This window comes from Pteropus medius, unplaced genomic scaffold (genome assembly GCF_902729225.1).
Source record: "Pteropus medius unplaced genomic scaffold, Ma_sr-lr_union100, whole genome shotgun sequence".
Taxonomy (NCBI): Eukaryota; Metazoa; Chordata; class Mammalia; order Chiroptera; family Pteropodidae; genus Pteropus; species Pteropus medius.
The window spans coordinates 19297026-19320891 of NW_024340696.1; the positions used below are offsets into that span (position 1 = coordinate 19297026).

General features: G+C 59.4%; 3 protein-coding genes across 23 annotated transcripts in view; 2 read left to right on the top strand and 1 right to left on the bottom strand.

The window, feature by feature from the left end:
- The window catches only part of DGKZ (diacylglycerol kinase zeta), a 32172-nt gene extending 19950 nt beyond the window's left edge, over window positions 1–12222 (top strand). For 4 of the 21 annotated variants that reach the window (XM_039868278.1, XM_039868289.1, XM_039868215.1 and 1 more), the window contains 30 exons: window positions 225–333; window positions 658–753; window positions 1083–1160; window positions 2349–2405; window positions 2819–2887; window positions 3665–3736; window positions 3849–3965; window positions 4066–4137; window positions 4423–4518; window positions 4763–4845; window positions 4948–5008; window positions 5088–5201; window positions 5296–5436; window positions 6018–6096; window positions 6291–6346; window positions 6509–6571; window positions 6678–6751; window positions 6839–6950; window positions 7296–7495; window positions 7684–7784; window positions 7904–7983; window positions 8067–8139; window positions 8284–8324; window positions 8913–9052; window positions 9926–9957; window positions 10207–10250; window positions 10711–10831; window positions 10924–10957; window positions 11098–11294; window positions 11507–12222. In XM_039868278.1, the coding sequence (XP_039724212.1) occupies window positions 225–333; window positions 658–753; window positions 1083–1160; window positions 2349–2405; window positions 2819–2887; window positions 3665–3736; window positions 3849–3965; window positions 4066–4137; window positions 4423–4518; window positions 4763–4845; window positions 4948–5008; window positions 5088–5201; window positions 5296–5436; window positions 6018–6096; window positions 6291–6346; window positions 6509–6571; window positions 6678–6751; window positions 6839–6950; window positions 7296–7495; window positions 7684–7784; window positions 7904–7983; window positions 8067–8139; window positions 8284–8324; window positions 8913–9052; window positions 9926–9957; window positions 10207–10250; window positions 10711–10831; window positions 10924–10957; window positions 11098–11294; window positions 11507–11811 (2917 nt within the window). In that variant the 3' untranslated portion in view covers window positions 11812–12222. Of the gene's footprint in view, window positions 1–224; window positions 334–657; window positions 754–1082; window positions 1161–2348; window positions 2406–2818; window positions 2888–3664; window positions 3737–3848; window positions 3966–4065; window positions 4138–4422; window positions 4519–4762; window positions 4846–4947; window positions 5009–5087; window positions 5202–5295; window positions 5437–6017; window positions 6097–6290; window positions 6347–6508; window positions 6572–6677; window positions 6752–6838; window positions 6951–7295; window positions 7496–7683; window positions 7785–7903; window positions 7984–8066; window positions 8140–8283; window positions 8325–8912; window positions 9053–9925; window positions 9958–10206; window positions 10251–10663; window positions 10832–10923; window positions 10958–11097; window positions 11295–11506 lie in introns of those variants that run through there. The other 17 variants (XM_039868333.1, XM_039868317.1, XM_039868253.1 and 14 more) reach the window with 12 other exon arrangements.
- Window positions 12223–13384: 1162 nt separating this feature from the next.
- MDK (midkine) lies at window positions 13385–15502 on the top strand. Its single transcript, XM_039868345.1, has 5 exons — window positions 13385–13499; window positions 13795–13871; window positions 14029–14196; window positions 14319–14480; window positions 15181–15502. Exons 2-5 carry the CDS (start codon window positions 13796–13798, stop codon window positions 15204–15206), a joined length of 432 nt encoding a protein of 143 aa, XP_039724279.1. The 5' UTR covers window positions 13385–13499; window position 13795; the 3' UTR covers window positions 15207–15502.
- A 41-nt stretch (window positions 15503–15543) lies between these two features.
- CHRM4 (cholinergic receptor muscarinic 4) lies at window positions 15544–23335 on the bottom strand. The gene is made up of 2 exons (XM_039868450.1): window positions 23178–23335; window positions 15544–18305 (listed from the first exon to the last, which is right to left on the bottom strand). Exon 2 carries the CDS (start codon window positions 18274–18276, stop codon window positions 16840–16842), a length of 1437 nt encoding a protein of 478 aa, XP_039724384.1. The 5' UTR covers window positions 18277–18305; window positions 23178–23335; the 3' UTR covers window positions 15544–16839.
- Between the last annotated feature and the right edge of the window lie 531 nt (window positions 23336–23866).

A 23866-nucleotide genomic window follows, 5' to 3' on the forward strand; every position in this document is an offset into this window, starting at 1 on the left:
AGAACAGTGCACCCCAAAAGCTGTGAGGAGGGATGAGTGTCTTGCAGGAATCCTCTCAGAGTCTCAGGCTGCTGTAGAGGGTCATCTACCCTCCCTATTGCTGTCCCTATCTTGGCCTTGGGTTGAGGTCTGAGGTCACAGTGAGAGCAGAGGTCCCAGGTGAGAGGGGAAGGAAGCTGAGTCACCAAGCGCTCAGCTGGCCTCAGCTGTCTCCTCTTCTGTAGGAAAGCCATCACCAAGTCAGGCCTCCAGCACCTGGCACCCCCTGCTCCTGCTCCCGGGGCCCTGTGCAGCGAGCCAGAGCGGCAGATCCGGAGCACTGTGGACTGGAGCGTGAGTGGCTGGTGCTGGGAGGGGCAGAAGGGTACCAGCCCCTGCTGGGCTCTGGGCCACAGGAGCAGATGGGGGTGGAGGTGCTGTGGGCGGCTGCGAGAGGAACCCATGGGCCTATGGGGTCAGGGCGATCCTCCTGGGGGGTGGCCATGTTTGAGCCATGCCTTCAGTAGTAGGGACAGTGAGGAAACAGGATGGAGCAAAGTAGATCAGGGTGGCTAGAGCAAGTTTGTTTTGGGGGAAAGAGGGTTGGTGGGCCAGGGCAGGGCTGATTAATGAGCCAGGTGGCAGGTGTGCGCTAAGCATGCTCATCCCACGGTCTAGGAGTCGGCGACGTATGGGGAGCACATCTGGTTTGAGACCAACGTGTCAGGGGACTTCTGCTATGTTGGGGAGCAGTACTGTGTAGCTAAGATGCTGGTGAGTAAGCTGTGTGTGGCATGCTGCCCCCTGGTGGTGGAGCCAGGTCTAGAAGCCTGTAGGCTGACCCCTGCTGGCTGAATGGCTTGCAGCCCCTCCAGGGGAAAGAAGGAGCAAGACTCTCACCTGAGCACCCCCTGCTGTGGGCTGCCTGAGGATGGTGAGAGAAATGGGAGCTGTGTCCTGATGCCAGGAGCCAGTACTGGGGGTTCCTGGTACACACAGAGGGCAGCTGTGCTGGTGCAGATGGGAGAATTTCTCTGCCTGCCCTGGAGCAGCATCCAGGGATGGAGTTACCTGGTGCCTCAGGGGCCCTCTCTTTCCTGCAGCAGAAATCAGTGTCCAGGAGAAAGTGTGCAGCCTGCAAGATCGTGGTGCACACTCCCTGCATTGAACAGCTGGAGAAGGTGAGTGTGGTTGCTCAGCCTTTCTTGCCCCTCCCCTTCGGGTGCTGAAGCCTCTCAGAGCACACACGTGTGTCTGTCCATACATACTCGTATTACACCAGCATCGCCTGCCAGGAACACCCCAGTGAGTGTGGTGGTGAAGAGCCAAGGACCCTGAATCCGAAATGCTTGCATTCGAATCTTGGCTGCCCCCTTTATTAGCTGCTATATCCCTGTTGCCCAAAACAAGCCTGGCACAGAGTGGGGCATATTGACTGTTACTCGACAGGAAGAATTAATGAATGATGGCTATGATGCCATTTTATCAGTATCCAATCTAACACTTAGAAGGAGCCATTGCCTTGCTGAAGCTTCATAACTCAGCTGTGGCTGGCTCAGTCCTGTGTCAAAGCTAGTCTCTGTCCCTTACACACTGCTACTATACAGACCTTTTCCCAAAGCCAAATGTCCACAGTGTGTCTGCAGCTGGGGGCATGTCTGGGCCCCGTGTTTCTAGAGGGAGGTGGCAAGAACACTGAGCAGAAAGATCCAAGCAGAGGGCAGGAGGGCTCCTCAGGCAGTAGAAACACAGACCAGCATGCAGGAAAGCCTGGAGGACTGTGAATGGTATGAACAAGGCTGCTGTGGCTGTATCCCCCAACTCCTGACTCATAAGATGAGGCTTCCCTATAACTTTGCTAAGGCTGAAGTGGGGACAGTTAGGAAAATAGAAACAAATGCAGCCCCAGGTGTTACTGACCCATCACCACCCCGTAAAGTGAAAATCAAACCAGGGTTCCACAAATTAGCTGAAAGTCTCCAGGAACTGGTCAGCACAAGTCTGCAGGCAAGACCAGGGTGCCTTCATGTGCCTAGGTTGGGAGTGCTGGAGTTCACGGAAAAAAACATAGGAGGAGGAAACCATGGCGACATTCTAGTGGGGGAGATGGACAGTAAACTCCCAGTCTCTCTCCCACTCCAAGATACTGGGTAGAGAAAGGAAAGGTTCTTTCTGGCTAGTGGAGAGGAGGCAGGATGCAGAAGGCCTCTGAGAAAAGGTATCTCACATTCTGAAGGCTCGCAGGATGATTTGGGGCTATCCCTAGCTTGCAAGGATGACTCTGAGTGACCCTTTCCTGCAGGGGGTGGCCATATGCCTGACCCCAAAGGAGGTTCTGACGTTTTGGTGGTCACTGCAATCTTTCACAGATAAATTTCCGCTGTAAGCCATCCTTCCGTGAATCAGGCTCCAGGAATGTTCGTGAGGTAAGTGCCCAAGATAGCTTAGGGGCAAGGAGACCCCAAGTTTCCTGAGTGGACTTCTCTGTAGTGTCTCCCAAGCACCGCCAGCGCGCTCAGCTTCTAGGCTGCTCTGGGGCCCAAGGAGGTGGAAGGGATGAGGCCCTGAGACCATTTCAAAGGCGAAGGCCTGGCTGGCTCTGCCTGCAGATTGGGGTGGGGTGGTGGGGCACCACAAGCCTCCCTGTGCCTCCTCTGAGCCTTAGCCCTGCTCCAGGCCACAAAGAAGTCTTTGGCTCCTTCACTTAATGCACAGGACTGTGGAGAGCTTCTTGCAGCCCCTCCCCTCATCACTGTTATAGTGAGGGGAGCAGGCCATGCTCAGGGCTTGTTCCCTCCACCCCTCGCTCACTCCAATGATACTTCTCATCCTCCACCAGCCAACATTTGTGCGGCACCACTGGGTACACAGGCGACGCCAGGATGGCAAGTGTCGGCACTGCGGGAAGGTGAGAGGCCCTGCCCAAGGAGTTGCCTGGCCTGCTGCCCACTAGACCCAGGCCCTGTGGCCCCTGAGCCCCATACTGTGTGTCCAGTGTAGCTTGAGGCCATGAGTGAGCCCTCTGAGAATCATGTAGACTTACTTAGTCATTAACTCAGCAGATGTGTTGTTGAGTACCCGGTGGGTTCTTGCCCTCTTGGAGGAGGGCGTAGCTCAAAGACAGACTACAAACGGGCTTCGAGCCCCGAAGCTGCAGTGGTTTTGTTCACTTATTTGTTGTTTGCTTCTTGTCTGTGTCCCGCCATAAGCATAGGCTCTGAAAGGGACTCTTGTCCCCCTTTCGTCCATTGACTCTCAGTGCTCAGCACAGTGTCTGGCACATAGTGGGCCCTCAATAAATGTTTGTAGACCAGGCAAGGGAATGACCATGATAGGTACTATAAAGAAGTGTAAAGTACTTTGAGAGAGAGCCCACCAGGGGGCCCAGCAGGGTCTGGGGTCAGGAAGGAGGGGATATGTGGCAAGCAAGAGTTAGCTGTGGACCCTCTCCAGCAGATCACGTGTGCACATGCAACACTTTGCAGTTAACTTTAGAGTCTCATGAGCCCCTGGCTAAGCCTCCCTGCTCTAGGGGTTATAGTTGTTGGTTTGTTGTTGTTTGTTTTTTAATTTTTTAAAAATGGACTCAATTTGCCTTGGTGGAGAGAGGTTGGCAACAGAAGAGGGGCTGGGTCTGCTGCTCTGGGCCCAGCCTCTGGTGCCCCAACTGCCCTGTCCACCCTAGGGCTTCCAGCAGAAGTTTACCTTCCACAGCAAGGAGATCGTGGCCATCAGCTGCTCCTGGTGCAAGCAAGCAGTGAGTGGTGCTCACCCCACCCCCACAAGCCATCCCCCATGCTGCGCGCTGGGTTGGGGTCCCTGGGCACAGCTCGACCCAGCTTAGCCACAACCTACCCCCCCTCCCCCAGTACCACAGCAAGGTGTCCTGCTTCATGCTGCAGCAAATAGAGGAGCCGTGCTCCCTGGGGGTCCATGCTGCCGTGGTCATCCCGCCTACCTGGATCCTCCGCGCCCGCAGGCCCCAGGTGAGTCCTGCCTGCATCCTTGACATCCCCACACAATTGGGGTCTGCCAGCCACCCCCAGCCCACCCACCTTGTCACCAACACCCCTGCCTCCCTTGCAGAACACCCTGAAAGCAAGCAAGAAGAAAAAGAGAGCATCCTTCAAGAGGAAATCCAGCAAGAAAGGGCCCGAGGTTAGACCTGAGGCCTGGCAGGCAGCTGGAGGGGCAGGAGAGAGGGGCCTGTTCCTTAGAAGAACCCCTGGGCTGATGCTGCCTGCTCAGCCTTTGGTGGGTCGGTTTGGGCTCTAGGGCCCTGAGAAGTGTGGGAGGTCAGATCTGAATTGCTGCCCTATGGCCAGGCCCCCTAAAAGGTCTGACCCAGGGGTAGTACATGAGGGGCACCCAGGGCACCACTGAGTGTGGGGGTAGGGTCCTCCGGGACAGGAAGGAGTCTTATGGGCTCTCTCTGTCTCCAAGGAGGGCCGCTGGAGACCCTTCATCATCAGGCCCACCCCATCCCCCCTCATGAAGCCCCTGCTGGTGTTTGTGAACCCCAAGAGTGGGGGCAACCAGGTACACACAGCCTCCCCACTCCACAGAGGGCCTGCGGGGATGTGTGGGGTCAAGCTCCCTCCACCCCTCCTCGCCACACAGCTGTTCCCATTGATTCTGAGAAAAATCCAGTCCTGTCTCCACCCCTCACCCCTTATTGGGCCTGGTTCCCACAGCCACAGCCTTCTACCTGTGCCTCTCCCCACCTCAGCCCACCACGCCTGACTGCCTCTTCCCTATCCCTCTTGGCTCCTGTCCCTCACAGGGCGCTAAAATCATCCAGTCCTTCCTCTGGTATCTCAATCCCCGGCAAGTCTTTGACCTGAGCCAGGGCGGGCCCAAGGAGGCGTAAGTACTGGCCAGGGCTTTGTGGGGACAGTGGTAGGGACTTGCCTGGCGCTTGGGGTTCATCCCATATGCCCTGACTCCACTCCTGTCTTCTGACCCCAGGCTGGAGATGTACCGCAAAGTGCACAACCTGCGGATCCTGGCGTGCGGAGGCGATGGCACCGTGAGTTCTCCCGCCTCCCCCGGGCCCGGGCCTGGGCCGCGCTGGCCTGACCTGGCCTCTTCTGCTCTGCCCCCTCCAGGTCGGCTGGATCCTGTCCACCCTGGACCAGCTGCGCCTCAAACCGCCACCGCCTGTTGCTATCCTGCCCCTGGGTACTGGCAATGACTTGGCCCGCACCCTCAACTGGGGCGGGGTAAGAGCCCACTGGAGGTGGGGCCGCTGGGGTCAGCTGTATGGTTGGGGAGGCCTGTCTTTGGGAGGGGCTCAGTTCCTACTTTCTTCTGCAGGGCTACACGGATGAGCCTGTGTCCAAGATCCTCTCCCACGTGGAAGAAGGGAACGTGGTGCAGCTGGACCGCTGGGACCTCCGCGCGGAGCCCAGCCCAGAGGCAGGGCCTGAGGAGCGTGATGAGGGGGCCACTGACCGGGTGTGTCAGCTGGGACAGGGGCAGTGGGTGTCGGGGGGCCTCTTCATACCTGATTGCCTGGGATTCCCAGGAGACCTGGGCTAGGCCCCACTTTCCCACTTGCTGGTTCTGGGACCTTGGGTGAGTGTCTTCATTTCTCCAAACTCTGGCTTCTTCATCTATACGATAGGACTGTGGTACTCACCTCACAATATAGTTGTTATTGAGCCACTTGGCAGATTCTTACTGAGTACATGTCACCTGCAGCCACTGTTCTAAGCAGTGAACAAGACAAAGTCCCCGCTTACACAGCTCCTACAGAATATGACTCATCAGGGAAGAAGTGTCATAGGGGAGAGAAAGCTGGGGAAGAGACTGCCAGCAGGGTGTGGGCTGCTCTCGTGTCCAGGGCATCTAGGGGACCTGAGAGGGCAAGGCCTGAGTGGGGCAGGCGGGCTTGGGAAGAGCTTTCTGGTGGATCTTTTTAACTGTGGGAAAGGCCGCTGCAAACACGCAGGCTGAGCCAGCGTGGTGCCCCTAGGCCGGGAGTAGGGTGGTGTCTGAGTCACAGTCCTCATGCTGGACCTTTGACCTTTTTCCAGCTACCTCTGGATGTCTTCAACAACTACTTCAGCCTAGGCTTTGATGCCCATGTCACACTGGAGTTTCACGAGTCTCGAGGTTGGCAAGCTCTTGCTGAGGCAGCCTAGGGAGGCTGGGGAGGGAAGGACACAGGAGTGTCCCCTAGAGGGTCAGGCTTTACCCTCCCACCCCCGGTAAAAGGCCTTCATCCCCAACCCTCCTACCCACCCCAGCCTGGGAAGCCACAGCAGGCCCAGAATGACTGACTGTCCCCATTTCTTGTTGCCACCCAGAGGCCAACCCAGAGAAATTCAACAGCCGCTTTCGGAACAAGATGTTCTATGCTGGGGTGAGTCTGGAGTCTGCCAGCAACACCCCTCTTCCCACGCCCACCTATTCTGCCGCCTGTGCCCCCTGCTCACCTGTGTCTGCCAGACCACAGGACCCATCAGGCAGTGGCGAGGGAAGGTCCCTGTCACCAGATGGTGACATCTGCCTCTGTCTCCTACAGACAGCCTTCTCCGACTTCCTGATGGGCAGCTCCAAGGATCTAGCCAAGCACATCCGAGTGGTGGTGAGCAGGCCGCGCTGACAGGCGGAGTGGGCAGGCCCAGATGGGAGGGAGGCTGCTTTGGTACCATACAGGTACCCCCAACACTCTCCCTCATACCTGCCTCCAGTGTGACGGAACTGACCTGACCCCCAAGATTCAGGACCTGAAACCCCAGTGCATTGTTTTCCTGAACATCCCCAGGTGAGGAGGGGAGGGCTTTGTGCGGGCCCAGCTGTCTCCATCCTACACGACTGTCCTCTGAAGCCTGCCGTGCTGCCTTCCCTTCAGGTACTGCGCGGGCACTATGCCTTGGGGCCATCCAGGGGATCACCACGACTTTGAGCCCCAGAGGCACGATGACGGCTACCTCGAAGTCATTGGCTTCACCATGACGTCCCTGGTGAGTGGGCCAGCATGGGGCCTGCCCGGATCCCCGGCTCTACTTTGTACCTGGCCCTGAGATACAGCCCAGAAGCATGGCTTCAGGATGGAAGGGGGGTCACCAAACCTCTTCTCTGGTGGGGGGTCACTGTCGCCTCCTCTCTCTGTGTCTGGGAGGATGCTTCCATCAACCTCTGGGGAAACACCCTCATTGTCTCTGTTTGGATCTTGCCCTCCTCTTCTCTTCTTGTTTGGGTTTCACCCTCCTTCTGCTTTCTGTTCGGATCCCTATTTCTTTGGCTAGAGCCTCCCTGGGCCCCACCACCCCAACCCGGCCCCTGACCTGAGCTTTCTGTGCCCACAGGCAGCGCTGCAGGTGGGTGGGCACGGCGAGCGGCTGACGCAGTGCCGTGAGGTGGTGCTCACCACGTCCAAGGCCATCCCAGTGCAGGTGGACGGCGAGCCCTGCAAGCTCGCTGCCTCCCGCATTCACATCGCCCTGCGCAACCAGGCCACCATGGTGCAGAAGGCCAAGCGGCGCAGCACTGCCCCCCTGCACAGCGAGTATGTTCCCCCGCACTCTCCTTGTGCCCTGGGCCCAAGGCCAGACTCTGCCCCTCTCTGACCCTTGGTTTTCCCACCTGGAAAGGGAGCTAACAGTCCCTCTGCCCCAGGGCAATGGGGAGGGGACACTTGCTTTGGTGCCTGGGCAGGGTCCTTGCTGAGTTCCCTCCTGTCGCCCCTGCCCTTAGCCAGCAGCCAGTGCCTGAGCAGCTTCGGATCCAGGTGAGCAGGGTCAGCATGCACGACTATGAGGCCCTGCATTACGACAAAGAGCAGCTCAAGGAGGCTTGTGAGTGGCACACAGGGCTGGATTTATTGTGGGGGGGTGGTCACTGAGGAGCCACTGAGTCCCCTGAGGACCAGGCAGTGAGATACAGCCAGCTGCTGACAGTCTGCTCTGTCCTCCAGCTGTGCCACTAGGCACTGTGGTGGTCCCAGGAGACAGTGATCTAGAGCTCTGCCGCGCCCACATTGAGAGGCTCCAGCAGGTGAGGGGCGGGGGCCTGCCCTATGCTGTTCCCTCCTTCTCCAGGTTCTGTTCTCACTCAGCCCTGGCCTTTGCTTCTCTCAGCAGGACCCTGAAGGTGCTGGAGCCAAGTCCCCGACGTGCCAGAAACTGTCCCCCAAGTGGTGCTTTCTGGACGGTGAGTGGCCCTAAAGGGCCAGCTCCTGGCATTCCTAGGCCATGTGCTGCCCCCTCCCTTGGGGGTGTTGGGTTGGGGCAGCAGAATACCTGGGCCTAGACAGGGCATCCTGCGTCCTCAGCCAACTCATGATCTCCCCCGCAGCCACCACTGCCAGCCGCTTCTACAGGATCGACCGGGCCCAGGTGAGCACTCACAGCCCTGCTCCATCCACAGCTGGCTCCAGGGCACCCCGCGTCACCTCTCTCGTTAGCCTGGCCCTCCACAGACAGGCTCACCCCATCCGCATTCTCCGTAGTGCACTAATATTGCCCTAGGTAGGGCATGGCCCTGCCCTCCAGGCTGGAGTGCCCAGGGATGGTGCCAACAGGGAAAAGGAGCCGGCGTGCCCAGAAAAGGATTGCTAGGTGGGTGGGAGGGCCTTGAAGTGCAGGTGCCACCCAAGGAGACATGGAAGAAAAGGCACTTCTGGCTGGGGGCCAGGTTGCATGGGTAAAGGCTTAGCAGCAAGGAAGGGCCGGCAAGCTGGCGGGCCCAGGACATAGAGGTCAGGGTCTGGGCTTGGATGGCGGGAAGGGAGAGCGGTGATTGGGGAGGTGAGTGGAAGAGGGACCAGCAGGGCCACTCGCCTGGCTGCCTCTTGTTAGTGTTCGTACCCATAGCAGAGGCTTCGCCAGGTGTGCTGGCCTTGTGGCCCTTCATTCCACCATCGGCTACCCTGGAAGGCTATGACCCTGAGCCCTGACCCTCAGCCCTGGCCTCCCTATCCACAGGAACACCTCAACTATGTGACTGAGATCGCACAGGACGAGATTTATATCCTGGACCCAGAGCTGTTGGGGGCATCAGCCCGGCCTGACCTCCCAACTCCCACTTCCCCTCTCCCCTCCTCCCCCTGCTCACCTACGCCCCGGTGAGTCCCGAGGCTCCTCCATTCCCCTGGCTATAAGTTCCCCCTATAAGCCTGCAGCTCCTGAAGTCCTGCCTTCAGTCCCAGCCGCTTCCCTGAGCGCCAGCCACACACATCCCGCTAGCTGCCTACATGGTCCCTGCTGGACCCTCCTTGGCTCACTCATTGGCAGCAACCTGGCCAAGGATCTGGGCTTCCTCCCATCCCAAAACTGACCCTTCAGCAAGTCCTGTCAGCTCTCCCCCAACATCTGATCACATCACCCACCGAAGCCACCATGCCCCTGGCTCCCCTCTCTCATACTCCCCAGCCTAGAACCGTCTCTTCCAGCACCCTCCCTACAGTGATGTACCCTCCCTGTGTACCAGGTCATTTCATCATATGCAGCTTGAGCCTGCCCATGCCCCCTCCATCGCCACCCACAGTCCAGCCCCACTCGCCTCAGTTGAGGCCTCAAGTTTGCCTGCCTCTGGACATGTCCTTGCTGCCTTGGACACTTCCCCGTTCTCCCCAGAGCTGCCTGCTCCATTCACACCTCAGCTTGGGGATTTTCTTCCTCAGAGAAGTCTTCCCAGGAACCTCATCTGAAATTGCTATTCAGTTACACTACCCCCCCCTCTTGTATTCTTCATAGCACTTCCTGCTCTCAAAATGCCTTATTTATTTGTCCCTGGCTAGAATGTAAGCTCCCTGAGAGCCAGTTCTCCGTCGTCCGTATTTAATGCTGTATCGCCAGTACCTAGAGCAGCACTTGATATATAGGAGGCACTCAATAAACTGTTGAAAGAATGAAGGGTGCCACGTTTGGGGTAGGGGAGGGTGACAAGTTGGGCTTGTGCTGAAGCGGTGCCATATCTCATCCTGCTCTGTTTGTAGGTCACTGCCAGGGGATGCTGCTGCCCCTAAAGGTGAGGCCCCTCCCTGCAGGGCCCCTCCTTTCTCCCTGGTCATAGGAGTGGGGTTGATGGGGCAGGTGGGCCCATAAACAACCTTACACAGTCAACTGTTGAGATCCATGTGGTCACATTCACCTTGAACCCAGCCCTCAGCACACATGCCCCAACAGGCCCCCTTCTCTGTACATCAAGTATATGGTCACGCACCAACATGAGCCCAGGCCTCCAGCCCTGGTGTATAACAGGCAGGTGTTCCTGCAGGTGAAGAGCTGGTTGAGGCTGCCAAGAGGAACGACTTCTGTAAGGTACTAGTGCCCAGGGTCCAGCTTCCTCCCCTTAGCAGCCCCCTCAGGCAGTGGAGAGTGGGGCCTCTGGGTAGGCCTAGAGCTGATCTGTGCACAGTTGTCTTGCCCGCAGTGGGGTCTCCATGGTGATTGTCCCCTTCTGCCTTGCCCCTGTCCCTATCTCGCCCACGGTGTCCCTTCATAGGAGCTTCCTAGCTCTGTTGGCCTGTCCTTAGTGCTTAGAAGGAGTGAGTCTTAGAGGAACAGAGGCTCCAAGGCCTGTGCTTCTGAGGAGTCCATGGGCACCTGGGGTGAGAGAGGCCCATTGTCTCTCCCCTGACCCTCCAGAAAGACCCCCAGTGGCTCCTAGGGAGTGATGTGTTTGAGCACACTAGTGTCAGGCCTGTGAGTTTGGCATTTTTGTGACTGGAAAGAGGGTGGCCCAGAGGAGCACCATCCCTGCTCTGCCTCCTACCCTCAGCTTCAGGAGCTGCACCGAGCTGGGGGTGACCTCATGCATCGTGACGATCGAAGTCGCACACTCCTGCACCACGCGGTCAGCACCGGCAGCAAGGAAGTGGTCCGCTACCTGCTGGACCACGGTAAGCTGTGCTTCTGGGCCCCTGGACCAGGCCGAGGTGGGAGGAAGAGAGGCTGCCAGGCCTCTATGACCTCCCTCTCTCCTCTCCTCCAGCCCCCGCAGAGATCCTTGATGCTGTAGAGGAAAAGTGAGTATCAGGGCAGTGCAGGACCCTGGTTACCCTGGAAACCATCCTGTCTTCATCTAGCCTCCCATTTGGTCCGGTGGGAGCCCATAAACCCTTCCTGGCCACATCTGTCATCCTCTGGGCCACCCTCCTTGCCCCAGGGCCCCAAACTTCCTGCCCTTTCTTATGGCCCTCGGGAGACAGACGGGAGGGCCCAGAGGACTGGATGGGGTCCACAGCCAGCTCCTGTGCCCCCAGCGGGGAGACCTGTCTACACCAGGCCGCGGCCCTGGGCCAGCGCACCATCTGCCACTACATCGTGGAGGCTGGGGCCTCGCTCATGAAGACAGACCAGCAGGTGAGAAGATTAGCAGGCCAGGCAGGGAGTCGAGAAGGGAGCCTTGGGGGAGGGCCACTTCTGGGGGTTTGAAGCCTTCCTCTACCTTGAGAAACCTGAGCCGGCAAGGAGTAGGGTTGCCCTGGCCAATCAGGCCTTCCCTCCCCCACAGGCAGCCAGAGGGAAGACCCCCTACCCTCTCCTAAGCTTGATGCAGCTCCTCCCTCCTTCAGGGCGACACTCCCCGGCAACGGGCAGAGAAGGCTCAGGACACGGAGCTGGCCGCCTACCTGGAGAACCGGCAGCACTACCAGATGATCCAGCGGGAAGACCAGGAGACGGCTGTGTAGCTGAGGCCAACGCAGAGGAGGGACAGGACTGGCCAGAGCATGACCCGCCTCCTCACCCACCTCACTGCCACATTCCAGTGAGACAGCCACGGGGGGACCCATGTCCCGGGGAAGGAGCCCCGTGCTGCCCCCTGAAGAGCCGCCCAGACCTAGGGCTGGACTCTGAGGAGCTGCAGCATCTCACCTGAGCCCCAGCCCAACCTGGAGGCTCACAGAGGAGCTAGAAGCTGGACCTGACTGGGCAGGCCTTGAGTGGCTGGGCCAGGCAGAGTGCCCTCCCTGGAGTTTAGGGGCCAGAGGGGAAGGGCAGAGGGGCTTGAAGCCCTGTCAGGGAGCCTTCCTAAACCACCTGGTCCTTTAGGGCCCCTGCTGAGGCTCCTGGGAGCTCACCCCCTTCTCCTGCCCTGATCCCACCTGCCCCAGGAATTCCTCCTGGAAACCTGCCGCACTTGCCTGCCCCCTGCCCTGCTTGGCACCTACCCCTCTGACCCTCCCCAGTCATTTCATTGCAGACTGTGTGGCCTGGGGGTTAGGGTGGGGTTCTCAAGGTGACATGTTTACAGCTGGGTGTGACTCAGTAAAAGTGGATTTTTTTCCTTTCTGCTTTCCTTTTCTTATGGGGGAGGTCTTCCCAGAAGCAGCCGGGGCTGCTGGGTTATCCTTAGGGTGGAGGGGCCTGGACACTTTGGACCCATACCCTTTTACTGGAGGTCCTGTTTCTTGTTAGGGGGTGGGGTCCCAGGGCCTGCCCGAGGCCTGACCTCTGTCAAGCTGCCTAGTTCGTCTGGGCCGAAGGAGGAGCTAAGTTCCTCTGGCTTCCCGCTTCCCGCAGGGACGATAACAATGGAAATGAAAGAGGTGGGGCGGGGGCGAGGCCTAGATTCTTTGGCCCATTCGCCCTGTGGCCTTTGTCAAGCCCTCTCCCTCAGGCCTGTTACTTTCGCTTTTTAGGGAGATTGGGTGACGTGATCCCCAAGCTCCCAGGGTCAGAAGGGGTGGGCAGCCGCCGCTGGGGCCGGTATGGAACTTCTCAGACGGCTCTTGTCAGCTCCAAGTCTCAGCAAATCCAGGCCTGCGGGTTCCTCCAACTCCCCCACCTCCGCCCCCGCAAATCTGCGCTCCGGGATAGGCGCAGCGCCTTGGCCCCCCTCCCCACGCCCGCCCGACCCGTAGGCTTTCTCCTGGGGTTCCGGTCCCAGACTTCCCAGCACTGAACAGAGCACCTCCCTGCAACCGGTGAAGCGGTCCGAGGAGAGGCTGGTGTGCCCCTCAGCAGCTAGAGGGGCGCTGGGGGCCGAGCAGGCCCTGGGAGGCGGAGCGGGGCCTCGACGGAGTTAAACAGGGCATCGGGGACTCGGAGAATGGAGCCGCACACAGGCCGGAATGCGGGCCCCGCGCCGGGCCCAGTGACACAACGGGGCTCCATGCTCCCTCCTGGGCTCCATCGAAGGCTGTGCTGCCGGGGAGGCTGGAGTCCTTTGAGAATCGGGGACGGCCCCTCAGAGGGGGCGGAAAGCTGGGCCTAGGGCTGGGGACGGTGCGGTGGGGGGAATACCAGAGCAAGACGGAAGCCTGGGACCGGGACCCCCGCTGGCTCGGAAGATGGGGGGCCAGGAGAGCCCGGCGTCTGAAGGTGGAAGGCACCGGCGGAGGGAAGAGAGGATGTGGGGACAGGCGGCGAGAAGCCGGGGTGGAGGCGGGGACGCTGGGGTCGAAGGCGCAGGTCAGAGGGAGGGGCAAGAAACGGGTCCTGTCAGGGGAGGGCGGGGCCTGGCGTGACCGGCTCAGACCGGTTCTGAAGACAAAAGGGGCCGCGGTAGCCGGAGCGGGACAGGCCCGGCGCGGGAGGGAGCGGAGCAGCGCGGGCAGCAAGCGAGTGAGCGCGTGGGGCCCGGAGGGGCCACTGCCCACCTGGGGGCTGGAGACGGGGTGGGGGTCTGAGCTGCGCCCAGGGTTCTGGGCATACCCCCCAGAGACGCCTCCCGGCTGTGCGCCGGGACTAGCAGCGAGGGGCTGGCCCCTCAAGTCCTCCCGCCGCCGCCGCTGCATGAACGGCCCGACTCTTTAGGCCTGAAAAATGGGAAAGGGGGTGGGCGGCCCATGCACGCGGCTCTCTAGTGGGGACGGGGACGGGTGGGGGAGGGGGATTCTGACCCGAGCTCTCCCCCCAGGATGCAGCACCGAGGTTTCCTCCTCCTCGCCCTTCTCATCCTGCTGGCGCTCGCCTCCGCGGTGGCCAAAAAGAAAGGTGATGTGGGGTTTGGGATAGGAGGGCTGGAGACGGGCAGGTGAGGCCGGCCACCTCAGGGCTGGCCGCCTGGGTTCCGAGCCCCGGGCCGCAGTTAGGGATCCGCGAGTGAGTCTCCGTGTCCTGGGTCCTGAGCTCTGTTCTCCGCGCGTTTTAGACAAAGTGAAGAAAGGCAGCCCGGGGAGCGAGTGCGCGGAGTGGGCCTGGGGGCCCTGCACCCCCAGCAGCAAGGACTGCGGCGCGGGTTTCCGCGAAGGTGCCTGTGGGGCCCAGACTCAGCGCATCCGGTGCAGGGTGCCATGCAACTGGAAGAAGGAGTTCGGAGGTAAGGTGCGGCGCAGGTAGAGGGCAAGAAATGGGGCAGAGTCTCGATGAAACCTGAGCAGGACTGTGCAGCGAGCTCGGCCTCAGGCCGCCCAGCTCTGACCCTGGGCACTCTCCCGCCAGCCGACTGCAAGTACAAGTTTGAGAACTGGGGATCGTGTGATGGGGGCTCAGGCACCAAAGCTCGCCAAGGCACCCTGAAGAAGGCGCGGTACAATGCCCAGTGCCAGGAGACCATCCGCGTGACCAAGCCCTGCACCCCCAAGACCAAAGCCAAGGCCAAAGGTCAGCCTAGGGAAGAGGGGGCGGGGTCATGGCAGGGGCTGCCCCCACCTGTGAGGGGAATGGTTAAACCTGAGGGTTTGTGCCCTGGTGAGTGACTTATTGACATCACTGCATTTCGTTTCCCTGCCTGTTAGAGATACCTTTACCTTAGGTGAGCAAAGCATGTGCTGAGGTTGGCCCATAGAGGTACTCAAGAGACAGTACGTTCTTCTGGCCCCGGTAAGAACAGTCACACTGTTCTGTTGGAGCAGCTGGCTTAGAATCCAGTGAAATAGTCCTGGAAGGGCTTAGGTTCGCCACCTCTCCAGTGGTACTGAGTATTTGGTCTACTCTGCCCTTTCTAGTATAGGAAGGGCTTCACTGTCTATGCTTCCTCCATCCCTCCTTAGCTCATTCCTGACTCTCAGCATCCCAGAGAGGCCAACAGGGCAGAGGCGAATCTGCCCACTTTCAGATGAAGAGGCCGAGGCTCTTGTCTCCCAGGCTGCTGGGACCAGGAACTTGGAGTTGATCTGATCCTCAGTGAAAGTATAAGTTGGAGGAGTGGGGAATAGTGGCAGCGTAATGTCTGTCCTGTCACATGGCTTTCAGGTCAGCTGGTTGAGAACCACTAGGGAGAAGGATTTTTTTCTCCCTGATGTGTAGGGGGATCTTTACTGGGTCACTTGAACTCTCCTAATTCGTATTTCTTGTTTTACAGCCAAGAAAGGGAAGGGAAAGGACTAGCAGCCAGGCCTGAATGCCAAAGAGCCCCTGGCCCACGCCCACCCTCCTGCAGACCCAAGATGTAACCCGCCAGTGCCTTTTGTTACTCATCAGCTTTATCAATCATGCCCTGCCTCCTCCTATTCCCTCCCCCGCCCCCGCCCCTAAGCGCCCAAAGTGGGGAGGGGCAGGGATTCTGGGCAGCTTGAGCCTTCCTCCCAAAGGGATTTGATTCCCATCCCCCTTTTGTTCTTCCCCACAATGATGCCATCACTGAAAAACAAGTGGTCTTTTTTTTTTCCCAATAAAAAGCTTTTTTTTTTAATATAAAAGCCCCTTCGGAGAGTTTGCTGTGTAGTAACTTGTTGAGGGGGGGGGAGGAGACGTGGGGAAGAAGGTTCGAGAGAACGGTGACTTTCTTGGAGGCTTGATGCTCCCCAGAGCTCATGGAAAGCTCATGGAAAAAGCTAAACAGTTAAGAAAATTTCTTCCAGGGCCCTCTGCTGACCCATGCATGAAAGGGTGCCCCCATCAAGTCCCCTGAGCCTTTCAGTCTTGGTTTCTCTGGGCAGGAGGGGGGGGCACACCAGAGCTGGGGGAGGGAACCCAGAAAACTCACTAGAGCTGACACTCCCATCTCAGCCTCACCCAGGCAAAGGTCTTTATCGGTCCAACCCAATGCCAATCAGGAAGGCTCTATCCACGCGGTTGCTTGCCAGCCTTACAACCCATACCCCCATTGGTACTAAAGTTGTGTGGGTAAAGTCCATTCTATTCTCTGGTTACCGAGGCCTCCTTCAAACTGCAGAGCCCGGTGGGGAACAGAGCCCACCACTGCCCCACCTTCCCTATGTGCCACCTGAGACAAGCCCTTCTCTTGGGGAGAGGGGAGGGCTCTTCAGAAGCATTTGGGCCATTCCTTGCTCAGACTGAGACCACAGGATGCCAGACCTCAGTTCCTCAGTGAATCCCAGAATCCCTGACCTGTCAGCTGGCCCATCCTGAACCTGACCAGGACTGTGCTGGAGCGGGGAGCAAGATTGCCTCAGAGCCCACTCTGCCTGGCCCATAGTCAGCCCACCCACCCATCCAACCAGAACCTGGCTGAGTAGCTGCAGCAAGGGGAGATTTCTACCCCTGGTGTGGGATTTGGGAAGAGAGGGCTGAGTCTACATGCGGGGTGCAGGGGGCAGAAAGCACCGATTATAACAGAATGAGGGACCCTACTCTTCTATTCCCTTCCCCAGCCTTCTTTCCCAAGCGCTGGCCTCTGCTCCTCCCAAGGGGGTCCTGGGCTCCTGCTCCCCTCCAGATGTCCCTTCTTTCAGCCACACTATTTGGTCATAGTGGGGCAGGTGCCCACATAGGCCAGTGCTCCCCAGCTCCCTGAGGCAGGACAACAGAGATGGGTCAGGCAGTCCCGGATCAGACATCTGGGGCTGACCCTCCTCGGCCTGAACAGAGATCTGGTCTGTCTGAATCCAGCCAGAGCCTCTTCCTGAGTCTCACAGCGTCTTGGGAACCTCAGTTCTCCTCTTCAGCAAACACGAACACGGAGAGGAGCTTCCAAATCTCACCCCCACTGCAGCTGAGCCATGTGGTCCCCCAGTACACACATGCGACCACCAGCACCTCCTTTGGCACTCCTGCCTGCCTACCTGGCAGTGCCAATGTTCCGATACTGGCATAGCAGCAGGTGCCTGAAGGTTTTTTTGAAGGTGGCATTGCAGAGGGCATAGCAGGCAGGGTTGATGGTACTGTTGACATAGCAGAGCCAGTAGCCAATGGACCACACTGTGTCAGGGATGCAGCTCTGGCAGAAGGTGTTCACCAGGACCATGACGTTGTAGGGCGTCCAGGTGAGGATGAAGGCCAACAGAATGGCAAAGATGGTCCGTGTCACCTTGCGTTCCCGGGCTGCCATCTGCCGCTTCTTGCGCACCTGGTTCCGGGCGATGCTGGCAAATTTGCGGGCCACATTGGCTGCCGGACGCATACCAGCTGGCGTGGCGGGCACAATCTCGATGGCTGTTACACACTCATTGCCTGTCTGCTTCGTCACAATCTGAATCTTGGACCATTTGGAGGCCGGGTTGAGGGCCCGTGGCTGTAAGGGAGGGGCGGGCGTGGCAGGCGTGGTGGCCTCTGTGGTTGACAGCTCTGTGAGTGGTCGTTCCTTGGTGTTCTGGGTGGCACTGCCTGAGCTGGACTCATTGGAAGTGTCCTTGTCAGCCATCGGGCGCGGTGGGGGTGGCAAGATGGGTGGAGGGGCCTCCTCTAGCTTCCCGTTGCGCAGCTCCTCTCGAGCAGCTTCTCCTGGCGGGGGTTTCTTGACACTTTGCTTCATGAGAGGGCTCTTGAGGAAGGCCAGAGTCTTGGCCTTCTTCTCCTTAGGGCCTTCGGGCCGGTGCTTGTGAACTCGGCTGCGACTGGCCAGGGAGATGTGAATATAGAGCACCGTCATGATGACCACGGGCAGATAGAAGGCAGCGATGGCCGTGCCAAAGGTCACCGCCGGGTTGGACAGGAACTGGATGAAGCACTGATTGTCTGGCACTGTCCGCTTGCCCACCACAAATTGCCAGAACAAGATGGCAGGCGCCCACAGCACAAAGGACAGGACCCAGGCAGCAGCGATCATGAGGCCTGCCATCTTGGTTGTGCGCCGGGCTGGGTAGGTGAGGGGCTTGGTGACGCAGAAGTACCGGTCAAAACTGATAATGAGAAGGTTCATGACAGAGGCATTGCTCACCACATAGTCCAGGGCCAGCCACAGGTCACAGACCACGGCGCCCAGAGGCCAGTAGCCCTTGATGATGTACACGGTGTAGAGGTTCATGGAGAAAGCGCCTATGATGAGATCAGCACATGCCAGGCTGAAGAGGAAGTAGTTGTTGACTGTCTGCAGCTGCCTGTTGACCTTGATGGACAGCATCACCAAGATGTTGCCCACGACAGTCACCAGGCTCAGCGAGCCTGTCACCGTGGCGATGAATACCATTTCCACCGTCTCATAGCGGTTATGGGCTGATGTGACGAGGCGCACAGACTGGTTGCCAGCGCTGCCATTGACTGGCGTGAAGTTCGCCATTTTGGTTAGCAGGAATGAGTGGGCAGTGTCTGGAAGGGAAGGAGAGAAAAGAGGTGAACGGCCGAAGTGGGTTAGAGGGGTAAGGCGGAGGAAACTAGAGTCCACGTGACAGAGAAACATCGCCCTGCAGAGCCTTAGAGAAATGCCTCCTCGCTTCCTCGTTTGTTCGGTCATCACTTATCGAGCGCCCACTGTGTGCAAGCATTCGGCGCTGCGGTTACAGAAGCGAATGAGACACATTTGGAGAGTTTACAGTCTGATTAGGGGAGACGTACGAACATCTAAGCAACGAAAAAAGTGCTGGAAAGAAAGTGAGGCACAGTGATAGGACAGTGAGTGAATCGGGAGACAGGGTGTTCCCTACTGGGTCGTCGGCGAAGGCCTCTCCAGGGGGCGATCGGCCACATCAAGCGAAGAGTTGCGGAAAGTGGCCTAGTCAAGGGCAATGGCGAGAGCAAAGGCCTTGAGGCATGTGTGCGAGGCCAGGACAGTGGGTCAGTGTGGGTGGGGCCCAGGGAATCTAGGGTGGGGAGGGGATGAGTGGTCCCAGGTGTCAGCATGTGACTCTGGTCAGAAACGTTCATCATTCACCCCCTTGGTCACTTCTTAAGCAAACATTACCAGGAGGCCTGCTCTCCCATCCCTACAGAAGGTACTAGGCACAAAGACGAGAATACATATTAGCAGCTAACATTTATTGTCCACTAAATGCCAGATACTTTCTATACTTTTTCTAAGTATTAACTCATTTCATCTTCACAACAGACCTAGGAGATAAATACCATTATTTTTCACTACTCAGTTTCAGATGGGGAAACTGAGGCACAGAAGTGTTAACCTGACCAAGGTTCCACAGCTCCTTGGTCCCATGTTGCTGTCCCAGAGCTATGAGTTCTGGCAGAGGGAGGCCCAAGGAGTCACAGGAGCCAGTGATCCCCCCTGGGGGAGGGGACCCAGAGGACCAGAAGAGGTGGCATGGAGCTTGGAGCCTTGAGGATGAGGAAGAGAGTGCCATGCGGAGAAGCTCCGGGAGGTACATACCACTGTGGCCTCCCTCCTGGAGCCCTCACCCCCACCCGAGGACACGGGCATGCAGGGCAGGGCAGCTGGCGTCCGTAAGCAGCCAGGGGCTGAGACCCTTAGCAATCAGAAGCTAAAGGGCCCATCAGCTGAGGAAATACACACATGGCTTCCCAGAGGCCAGGGCCAGCCCCAAGGCCTCTAGGAGAATCCGAAGGGTGAGAGAGTGGCCCAGAGACAAGAGAGGGGCTGCTGCAAGGGAACCTGTGGCCTGACCCTGAGGGTGGCCCTTGACCCACCAGCGTACCAGCTGGGGTCCCCCAAGCACAAGGCCCGTTCCCCGAGCCTGCGCTCCCTCCCACCCAGGCTCCTCTCCATCTCTCATCCCCCTTTCCTCTCTCATGTATGTGAAGGAGGCCCACGCCCAGTGTGCTGTGCCAGGGCAGCCGCTCAGCCCAGCTCCTTCACACCCGCCAACACACGCACCATTACACACACGCACGGGCCCCATCACAGCCCCACCAGTCCCGCAGCGCACTGTCATATACGCAATTCTGTGCGTCTGTGTGTGAGAGAAACAGAGAGGGAGAGGCAGTGGGCGTGGAAGGAAGGAGAGAGGGAGAGAGGAAGGGAGAGGCACTCACCCTTCAGCCTTGGCTTCAAGGCCAGCATGGGGTCTAGCTGTGTACACCCTCCCCCACCCCGCACCTCTCTCATTTGCAAATATAAAGGACTCCTGCTGGGACAACCTCCCACCTGAGTAGCTAGAGCAACTAAACTCCATCTCCAGTATGAAAATGCACTGGAGCCTGCAGCCAAGTGCCAGGGTGACCCCCCAAACCTGGCCTCAGGTCCCCTACTCCACCATCGCAGACACAGACAGCCTCCTGGCCTGGTAGTTCAAATTCGCATGCCCAAATCCTTGGCTCACCGGAGGAGAGACTCAGAGAGGGGCGATGCCATCCCCCAAGGTCATAAATGAGTCAAGGGCAAAGACCAAATATCGCCCTCTCCCAGGGTGTCTAATAGCCCCTTTCACCTCTGAGAGCCTCTGAAATAACACCTCAGGGGTCACCCTCTGAGCTGGTAGGGCAGAACCACCCAGCACGGAGAGGTTGCCCTCCTCAGGCACAAGCAGGCTCGTGCCGGCTGGGCAGCAGGCTGGTCAGGAGCAATCTGTCAACCAGCCCGAAGGAAAGCCAGGCTTTAGCCCCTCAGAGCAAGGACACAGGCTAGCAAGATCAGAACCAAGCAGGAGATGCCAAATAGGAGAAACATAATAGCTCTCGTTTATGGAGTGTTAACTATGAGTCAGGAGTCCCTCTGAGCTTTTTATATAGATTACCTGGTTTAATCCTTAGGCAACCTGAAAGGGCAGGTACTACTAGGATCCTCATTTTACAGATGTGTCTTCTTACAGATGTTGATAGTATTAATTAACTTGCCCAAAGACACTCAGTGTGTAAGTAGGGATGGGGGCAGGATTAAAACCCAGGAGCCACCTTCTCAACCCCAAGATGGTAATGCTTCAGAGTTGATTTTCCTGCCTCTGCTCTCCCCCCTTCCAAAGCACACAACTAGGGGTAGGTCAGGGGAGACCTGAGTAGGGACCCTTTCCATTCCATGGCGGCTGCCCCCACTTAGCTTTCAGGAAGAGATCCATCTCTCTTATCTCCATTGGGGATATCTTGTCTCCAGTGATGTGGAGGGTGCTTTTTAGTCCCGCTCTGGGCCCGCTTGGGGAAACTGTCAGCTGCAGACAGGGTGAGGCGCAGTGTCTCCCCGTCCCCTACCCCAATTGTCTTTCTGGACCCCTCAGGGCCTTCCACAGGCATTCTGACCGCAACACTCCCCAGCGCGTTTCTCTGGGATCCAGGCCGGCCTGGAATCTGGGGAGGCGAGCAGCCCCGCCCAGGGCTGTGCTCACCGCTAGATGGCAATGTGGATCCCTGGGTGCCTGCTCCGGACCCAGAGCGGGAACAGCTCTTGGCCACCGCCCCCAACTCCAAGACCGCGAACACAGAGGAAGCCTCGCTAGGGCCTCCCAAGCGGAGACGTGAGGCCCCTTCACCAGGCCCCGCCCGGGGGGCTGCGCTCGGCTCCGCGCAGAGTTCAATGGTGGGAAAGTTAAGGGCGCCGGGATTCCACACGGCACCCGGTGAGGAACGTGTGGGCGGGAAGGCGAGTGCGAGTTCTGTTTGTGTGTGCTTACTGGGGAGCGCGAGTAGAAGCTAGTAGCTGTCTGCATGTGCGTGTGTGTGCGCGCTCAGCCACGCCTGGATACCAGTGCGCCCCGAGAGCGCGTGAGCATGCCCGTGCCATGTGGACACGTGCATGTGCATGCCTGTGCGTGCCTGGAGTGCTGTGGCCTGGGGGTTGCCCACGGTTCGGGTGTGCCTGTGCCTGTTGGCTTGTGTCACGAGCCCACCCCAGTGAGTGACCCGCCACATTCCAAACACCCCTGCCAGGAGACTCAACCCAGACCCTGCCTGTTTGGGCGCAGAGAAAGTCTGGCAGAGAGCTGGGGTTTGGATCGCGCCTCGGCTGTGGGTGGGGAAGGGTCCGGGACAAGACAAAGCCTGACTACCTCTGCGAAGGTCCCCTGAGCTTGGGGCATCATGTTAGCTGAGGGCTCAGTGGTGTCGTGTCTCCAAAGCCTCTGTGCAAAGTCCCAGCCTCGGACTGACTTGTGTCAAGAAGCCGCTGCTAGAGTCTCCCCACCCAGTCTTGCGGGACACCAGGTTCGGCTCATCGTCCCCTCTGCGTGTTATTGCCAAAGGACACCCGCAAGAGGGTGCGGGCAGCACTCCCATAACCGGGAGGCCCAGTCGGGGCTTTGGTTAGGGGAGAGTAAGATTTTCTTCCCACACTCCTAACCCTGTCTCACGCAGGAGAAGCACCGTCTGGCCCCAGCCGCAAGAGCGAGCATCGGTTTCTCAAGCCCAGGGATTGGGCGGGCCTCGAGGGCCTGGTCGGGAGTTATTACTGGGCCCATCTGGACGCTCCTCCACGTCGCCATGGTGGTCGATGGGGCTCTGTCTCTCCAGTGCCCCGCCCTCCCCCAACCCCTTAGCACGCAGTTCCTGCAGCCTCTGGGCGTGGGCACCATGCTTTGTCGGGTCCTGGAGCTCCCCCCAACCCCTTTTCCCGACCAAATGGGAGCGCGTGCTCTGGACGTCTTTGGGGGTGGGGTGGGTTCTTAGGATTTTACTCTAGGGCTCCGGTAAGGCTGGGCCCCTGGATGTGTCCCTGGGGTGGGAGAGGAGATTCAAGAGTTCAGTGCAGGAAGAAGGAACACAGGGGTTTGGTACCGACATTGCGCCTGACACTTCAACCACGGGTTTCGGGGTTGAGCGCTGGATCTCAGCAGCTGAGTCTGGGCAACAGCGAGGGGGTATTCCTGAAGTGGGGGACGGGCGCAAAGAGAGGGCAGGGGTGTTTTCCGTCGGGGTTCAAGGTCGCTGATGGAGGACTCCATGGCCAGGAGTGGGCTGGCAGTGCCGGGGGTGCGGGGAGACGGGCGGGAAAAAGGCCATTTGGGGCTCCAGCGCCCGGCGCCCTGCAGAGCTGCCACTGGGAGGGCTGGAGTGTAGGCTCCCGCCCCGGACGGCTGCCCCTGGCTCCTTGGGGGCTGTGAGTGGGCACACCCTACGGACCTCCTGAATGTCCGTTCCTTCTCAAAGGCGCACATGGAGGAGCCTCCGAGACAACCGGGCCTTTCTTCCAGCCCTGTGCAGCTACCATCACCGCGCTCAACCCCCGAAGAAGCCTAGGGCTCCGTCCCAGTCGGACCAGCCTCTGAGGAGCCTCAGGGTCCGGGAGCCCCGTGTCCTTCTCCCCAACCGAGTCCCCCGCCCCCGCGCAGCCGCGGAGTCACTTACCAGACACCTCCTCCCCGCTCCCCTCGCACCTGACAGACGGCGGGATAGGAGGGCGGCCCCGCGGGCCAGCGGGTGGGGCGGGCGGCCGGGCCGCGGGCCGGGGGCGGGGATGGGGTGCCGAGGGGCGGCCCTTACTCCGCCCGCAGCTCCGGGCTCTGTGGCTCCGACTCGCGCTCACGCTCGCACTTTTCCCCGAGCCGCGTGATGTCACGGGGAAGCAGCCAATCCTGGTGGAGCCGCGCCGCCCGCCTCGGGCCGGCCACCCAACGAGGACGCGCAGGGGGCACCACCCGGGGCGTCGGGGACCCCAGCTACGCGCGCCCATCACTGGAGAGGACCAGCAGCCCCGCCCTGCTCGAGCACTCTTGGGGCACCACCCACGGTCGAAAGTGCTGCTCTGCCCTCTTGTAGGCTGGGGGGTGGGGTGGGGTGTCCGCGTTGTCATGGGGACGCGGCGCCCCCTCGCGGGCTGGGAAGAGAGCTAGCAGACCCGTCAGGCTGTGCTCCCCGCCTCTGCTCTGACCAGGTGCCTAGAGCAGGAGGTTGTCTCGCGCCGCGCCCGGACCTCACTTCCTACATCGCCCCGCGCGCAGTTGGACCGCGGAGGCAGGAGTGTTTGACCCCAACAGGAGGTTATATGTGGGTGGGGTCAGCTCTGCCGCCACAGTTCCGTCGGGGCAGAGCCGAGG

What these genes read in the sequence shown, in the direction of transcription:
- MDK (XM_039868345.1), top strand. Translation starts at nt 13,796, where the DNA reads ATGCAGCACCGAGGTTTCCTCCTCCTCGCCCTTCTCATCCTGCTGGCG. An exon ending in CGCGGTGGCCAAAAAGAAAG is followed by an intron (nt 13,872 to 14,028) that starts GTGATGTGGGGT and finishes CGCGCGTTTTAG; the next exon opens with ACAAAGTGAAGAAAGGCAGC. An exon ending in CTGGAAGAAGGAGTTCGGAG is followed by an intron (nt 14,197 to 14,318) that starts GTAAGGTGCGGC and finishes CTCTCCCGCCAG; the next exon opens with CCGACTGCAAGTACAAGTTT.
- CHRM4 (XM_039868450.1), bottom strand. Translation starts at nt 18,276, where the DNA reads ATGGCGAACTTCACGCCAGTCAATGGCAGCGCTGGCAACCAGTCTGTG.